The sequence below is a fragment of the Saimiri boliviensis genome, chromosome 12 (assembly GCF_048565385.1).
Source record: "Saimiri boliviensis isolate mSaiBol1 chromosome 12, mSaiBol1.pri, whole genome shotgun sequence".
NCBI lineage: Eukaryota > Metazoa > Chordata > Mammalia > Primates > Cebidae > Saimiri > Saimiri boliviensis.
Genome location: NC_133460.1, coordinates 116927726 through 116934127, shown reverse-complemented (window position 1 = coordinate 116934127; position 6402 = coordinate 116927726). Strand labels below are relative to the sequence as shown.

The window sequence follows — 6402 nt, the reverse complement described above, 5'->3', positions numbered from 1 at the left end:
AGAGGTTTGCAGGTGAGTCAGGCACTGAGGCCAAATCTGAAAAGGACCCCACCAGTGGTGGCTCTGGAGGCTGTGGGAAGTGAGGGGAGAGGAGTCATGCAGGTGGAGACCCCCTGGAGGGATGAGAGGGCCACTGACTTTGTCTGCCAGGTGGGAGGGGTCCAGCAGGCCTCCTCTGGCCAGCACCCTACTCACAGGTTGAGGGTGAAAGCCCCAGCCGTGGGCACCAAGGTGGCCAACGGCGACCTCAGGCCTCAATCAGCTCCCGCTGGACACTGGCCCCACAGCCTCCTCCCAGGACACGGGACCAGTACCAGGGGTGCTGGGCAGGTGTGGGAGCTGTGGGTGCACCTGTCTCCTGGCTGCCTCAGGCATCTCTCTGGCCTTCACCTGTGGTCTTGATGCCCACAGCTCTGAGAGCAGATGCTGCAGGGCCTCAGGTATCCCCCACTCACGATGCCCCCCGCTTTCCCCACGCCGTGATCAGTGAGCAGGTGGTTTGCAGGCGTGACCTGGTCTGTGACCTTTATGCTGGTGATTCAGAGCCGTGCGGGCCAGAACATCTGCAGGGGCGCGGCTCCCGCATCCTCCTGGGCTGCCCAGGCCTCTGAGCGGGGCTGGGCCAGCCTCACGGACCAGGCTCACAGGGGTGCAGCCACAGCGAGACGCTGGAGTCACTGCTGGAGGTGTGGGATTTAACAGCTAAGTCACATGCAGTGATTTAAATCAAATAAAATTAGTTAAATAAAAAAAATTCAGTTATGGGGCATGGCAGCCCATGCATGTGGTCGCAGCTACTCAGGAGGCTGAGGCAGAAGAATTGATAGCTAAAGCCTGGGAGGTGCACTCCAGCTCGGACAACAGAGATTGACCCTGTCTCTGGTGGAGACACTGGCCAGAGGGGCCCACCAAGCCATCGGTCATAGGGTGGAATGTTTCTGTATCTCCACAGGCTATGAGAACAGCTGTTAAGTGAGGAGTGGTGGCTCACGCCTGTAACCCCAGCACTTTGAGAGGCTGCGGCAGGAGGACTGCTTGAGCCCAGGAGTTTGAGACCAGCCTGGGCAAGGTAGCAAGACCCCATCTCTACAATACAACAAAACAGTAAAAGGTGCAAACCTCACCTCCATTGGGATGGCAATACTGAAAGAATAAATAAAAAACAACCCAGAAAACACCCAGTGTGGCGGGGAGGCGAAGCTGGGGGTGCTCTGGGGACCCTTGGTGGCAACGCAGAATGCTGCAGCTGCTGTGGGAAGGAGCTCGGTGGCTCCTCCAAAAACTGAACATGGAATTGGCGCACAAATTCCCCTTCTGGGTACACAAAGAACAGAAGATAGGGTTTCTGAGATGTTTGTACATTCACGAGCACAGCGGCGTCAGAGACGTGAAGGCAGCATAACTGTCGGATGAACAACGAAGACGTGCTCCCTCCACCCGTGGAGTGTGATTCAGCTTCAGAAAGGAAGCAAATCCCGCCACACGCCACAGCGTGGGTGAACCTAGAGGTGGTCACGCTGGGCAAAACCAGCCAGGCGCAGCGGAAAGATCGTCTTCTGTGTGTTATCTGGAGCGGTCAGATTCATAGACAGAGAGCAGAAGTGTGTTTACCAGGGGCTGGGGGAGGAGAGGTGCAAGCTGGTGTTGAAGGGACGAGTTTCAGTCTGGAAGGTGGGGTGAGTTAAGGAGGTGGATGTAGTGACGGCCGCACAAGCCTGTGAACGTCCGGGACACCAGTGACCTGTGCACTTAGAAGTGGCTGCGATGGCAGTTATGTCATGTCAGATGCATTTTACTACAATTTTTAAAAAGAGGCAAATCTGCTGTCCAGGGGGCCCCTATTGAGACCACAGGGGCACTGATTTGAGGAGAGGTCTTGGGGGACCCTGTCCTACCCTAGATCAGTCATGGGGCAAGATGAGCCTAGCCTAGCGCCTGGTCCAGGGGTCTGCGTACACCTGGCCATACGCAGAGGACCCCCCAGCCTAGGACAGATGGCACTAGCAGCTGGGGCCTTGCTGCTGCGTCAGCTAGAGGGACCTCAGGAAGAGCAGGCAAGTGTAAGGACGCTAAAGAAACCAGCTAAGGGCCTGGACGAGCTGGGCAGCTGTGCTCAAACCCTGGCCCCATTAAACAGCACACAGGAGACTCATCCTGCTATATCCATAGAGCCAGCTATTTATTTTGGAGACAGGCTTTTGCCCAGGCTAGAGTGCCTCCTGCAATCACAGCTCACTGCAGTTTCGGCCTCCGGGGCCAAAGTGATCCTCCTGTCTCAGCCTCCAGTGAAGCTGGGACTACAGGCGCGTGCCACCGTGCCCAGTTAATTTTTGTATTTTTTGTGGAGATGGGGTTTTGTCATATTGCCAAGGCTGGTCTCGAACTCCTGAGCTCAAGTGATTCTCTTGCCTCAGCCTCCCGAAGTGCTGGGATTACAGGTATGAGCCAACACACTCAGCCCCTAAATTGATCCTGAACAGCCAAAATACACTCCCTGCACCAGATCACAAAGTATTAGAGATCCAGGGCCTGTGTGTTCAGATTCATTATTCTGATACCGGGCTCAGGAGGATCATGGCACGTGCCCCTCACCCTACTGCCTGAGTAGGAAGGCAGATGAATTCTGCTTGGTGCCCCTAAATCACTCCCGCTTGGAGAGGGCAGAGTGTCCAGTATCCCGGCGAGAGGGCAGCACAGCCCCACACTTAGGGTGTTGGTGCGTTTGCTGGGATGTGGCCGAAGGGACCTGGGTGTGCTGTCAGGCGTGAGCTGGAGTGACGGAGTGTAACGCAGGGTGTACTTCAGCTGTTTCAGACCCCATGGGGCCCCCAGCCTGTGACTCTGACCTTTGGGGGCTGTGTACGTGAGGGGGGATGCTTACCAGCTTGGAGATTCTCAGGAAACGCAGCAGGGTGGAGCTGAGGACAGACGTCTTTTTTTTTAGTCAAGGCGTCACTTTGTTGCCCAGGCTGGACCAGCAGTAGCCCAGTCACAGCTCACCCAGCTCCTTTGCTCAAGCCTCCTCCCACCTGTTTGCCCAAACAGTTGAGATTACAGGTGCATGGCACCATGCCCAGCTAATTTTGTGATTTTTAATAGAGATGTGGTCTTGCCATGTTGCCCGTGCTGGTTTTGAACACCTAAGCTCAAGTGATCCTTCTGCCTCTCTGCCTTGGCCTCCCAAAATGTTGGGATTACAAGCGTGAGCCACTGAGCCTGGTCCAGAGTGCTGTGTTTTTTTTTGAGACAGTCCTGCCTGTTGCGCGCTGGAGTGCAGTGGTGTGATCTCGGCTCACTGCAACTTCCGTCTCCCGGGTTCAAGTGATTCTCCTGCCCCAGCTCCTGAGTAGCTGGGATTTCGCACACGCCCGACTAGTTTTTCTACTTTTAGTACAAACAGGGCTTCACCACGTTGGTCAGGCTGGTCTCGAACTCCTGACCAAGTGATCCCCCCCACCCCCACAACCAGGCCTCCTAAAGTGCTGGAATTACAGTGATGAGCCGGCGTTTCGCTCTCGTTACCCAGGCTGGAGTGCAATGGCGCGATCTCGGCTCACCCCAACCTCCGCCTCCTGGGTTCAGGCAATTCTCCTGCCTCAGCCTCCTGAGTAGCTGGGATTACAGGCACGCGCCACCATGCCCAGCTAATTTTTTGTATTTTTAGTAGTGACGGGGTTTCACCATGTTGACCAGGATGGTCTCGATCTCTTGACCTCGCGATCCATCCGCCTCGGCCTCCCAAAGTGCTGGGATTACAGGCGTGAGCCACCGCGCCCGGTGTCTGGCCTGTTTTAAATGAGGAGTCAGTTCCTGGAGGCGTGGTCTCGAAGGACTCCCCTCACACCCGGACAAGGTGTTCATTCCCAGGAGCTGCCATCAGCGCCTGCAGGACCTATTCTTCCGGGTACTCAGAAAAGCAAGTGCGGAGGAGGCTCCAACCCTGCCACCCACGGGGACCCCCAGCCCCATTTAGCTGCAGGCCCAGGGCAAGCCGCTTGTCTTCCCGGATGGGCCTGCTAATTTGCGGGCATTGTTATGCTAGCGAATTCCTCCAGGCTACATTTGTTATCTCCGGCTCCACCCAATCCGCCTTCTGACTGAGGGGCCCTCAGACGGCCACTTGGAAAGATGCCTCCTGAGCAGGTGTGCTCAGTTTCCTCAAAACTGCAAGGACCCTGCCCTCAGATCACACCCTAGCCGCTCAGCGCTGCGCGGGGCCCACCCAGACCAGAACCACCTCCCCGGAGCTGCGTGGCTCCTCCTCCTCCTCCTTTGTTTCCGAGGACCCGGGAGAGGTCAGCAAGGTGGCTCCCGACTGCCCGAGGCTATGGGAGGGCCTTGGAACGCCCCGTGCTACTGCGGGGTCAGTGGGAGTTCTCTGCTGGGCAGCTTGGAGGCCGCCTCCTCCCGACCCCTGTACTGAGTCAAGAGGTGGGGTCAGCCTCAGTTTCTCTCCATAACTTCAGCGGAGCCCACCCTCCCCCTCTGTCTGTCTTAGTGGGGCTCCCCAGGTGGAGCAGGGAGTCTGTTGTGGCCCTGAGAATGGCGTGTGTAACCAGGACCCAGCGGCAGGCACCGTGCCCACCACCCCCCAGGTGGCCTCCTGGGGCTACATTTGAGTGAGCCCCACGGAGCTCCGTCCACGCCTCAGGAGCCAGTGGGACTCCCTCCCTGTGATGAGGGCGCTGGAGCCCTGCCCTGCCCTTTGCAGCCCCTGCGCTCCCTCCCAGCATGGAGACCCGCACCCCTTAACAGCCCAGAGTCTAGGAAAACAACGCTTTTATTGAACATACCTAGGAGTGGGGGTGGGAAGGAAGCAGGAGGGATCACGGCGGAGGGGCCGGGCCTGGAGAGGGGAGCTGGCTGCCGCGGGCGTCACTGGCACGGGTCCCTGAAGACCCCTCGCTCGGCGGCCGCACTGCCCAGGATGAAGCCCACGGCCAGGGACACGGTCTGGTCGAAGGCGCCGCGCAGCTGCTCCACGTGCTGGTTCAGGGTCAGCAGCTGGTCGCGCAGCGGGCCCAGGATGCCCACGATGTCGCCCAGGTGCCCCAGGGTCTGCAGCAGGGCGGCGTTCAGCGACGGGGGAGCGGCCGGAGGGGGCGCGCGGTCCTCCGGGCGGCCGGGCGGCGAGTCGGGGTCCTCGCGGGTCGGGTCGGGGGCTGGCGGCGGTGGGGAACTGGGGCCGCGGACGGGCGCGCGGTCCTCTGGGAGGCAGGTGGCGAGGGCTGTCGGGGCGGGGATTGGCGGGGAGGCCGGGGCGCGGGCGACATCCGCAGACTTCGGCGGGGACGGGCTGAAGCGGAGCCTCCAGGTAGGGTCCGCGTCGGCCGGCAGCTGTCCGGCGCCTGGGAACGCGGAGCGGGCGGTCGGGTACGGGTCCGGGGGCGCGCCCGCCCCTCCCCCCGCCGCCCCCGCAGCCCCCCGTCCCCCGCCTACCTGGTGCGCTCGGAGCGAGGGCGGGCGCGCTGGGGGCAGGGCGGCGGCCGCGCTGGGGGCGCCCGGGTCCCGGGGAGCGGCGGCGGGGCCGTTTGCGCCCGTTGTCGCCCAGCAGCCCCATGAGCTGCCTGATCTGGTCGTCGAAGGGCCCGGACGGCTGGCCGTGCGCCTCGCGGAACTTGTCCTTGAGGAACTTGTAGCGGCGGCGGCACTGCGCGGGGGTGCGGCGCACCTGCTGCCGGGCCAGCGCGGCCGACACGCGGCGGTAGGTGGGCAGCGCCTGGCGGCGGTCCAGGAGCAGCGCGCGCCACACGCCCGGCTCCAGCAGCGTGTCCAGCAGCAGCTCCGTCTCCCGCGCGCTCCAGGGCGTGCGCTGCGCGGAGCCCGGGGAGACCGGCGACATGACCTCCCCCAGCGCGCTCGGCGAGGCGGGCCTCCCGGGCGGGGTCGCCGGGGCGTCTCCGGGAGGCCGCGGCTCGCGGTCGGGGCTGGTCGGCGACAGTGGCGCGGGGGGCGCGAGGGGCGGCGGCCGCCGGGGCCGGAGCAGCATCCCGGGGCCGGGGCGCGGCGCGCTAGGATTCAGTGCCGCGGCTGGAGAAAGGAGGCGGGAAACGCGCTCTGAGACTCCGGCGCCGTGGTCCCGTCGTCCAAGGCGGGTCTACGCGACCCTCCCACCGCCGGCCGCCCCGCCCCGCCCCGCCCCGCTCGCCCCGCCCCTCCACTCCGCCCGCCGGGTCTTAAGGGGTCTATCGCGGCGCATCGGCTGGGGGCCTGGGCCGAGAAGACTGAAGGCAGAGCGCAGCCGTCGTCGGAAAGGGAGAATCCGCAGCGGTTCTGCTTTTAAAGCCGTTTACGGAGGTGCCACCTGGCCGCCCCGCCCCCGACCGCCGGCCGCTCCATGCGTTTTTACGCACGTGCCGGCCTTTCCCGCCTCCCACGTCCAGGGGTGCGCGGAGCCCCTCC

At 62.3% G+C, this 6402-nt stretch overlaps 1 protein-coding gene across 1 annotated transcript; it reads right to left on the bottom strand.

Moving 5' to 3' along the window:
- Positions 1-4762: 4762 nt before the first annotated feature.
- On the bottom strand, positions 4763-6018 carry UTF1 (undifferentiated embryonic cell transcription factor 1). Its single transcript, XM_039465371.2, has 2 exons — positions 5440-6018; positions 4763-5348 (listed from the first exon to the last, which is right to left on the bottom strand). The coding sequence occupies exons 1-2, from the start codon at positions 5987-5989 to the stop codon at positions 4876-4878; spliced, it is 1023 nt and encodes a 340-aa protein (XP_039321305.1). The 5' UTR covers positions 5990-6018; the 3' UTR covers positions 4763-4875.
- Between the last annotated feature and the right edge of the window lie 384 nt (positions 6019-6402).

Excerpts from the sequence above, each read along its gene's own strand:
- UTF1 (XM_039465371.2), bottom strand. The coding sequence starts at position 5,989 with ATGCTGCTCCGGCCCCGGCGGCCGCCGCCCCTCGCGCCCCCCGCGCCA. Across the intron at positions 5,349-5,439 it reads CCTCGCTCCGAGCGCACCAG|GCGCCGGACAGCTGCCGGCC; the intron begins GTAGGCGGGGGA and ends CCGCGTTCCCAG.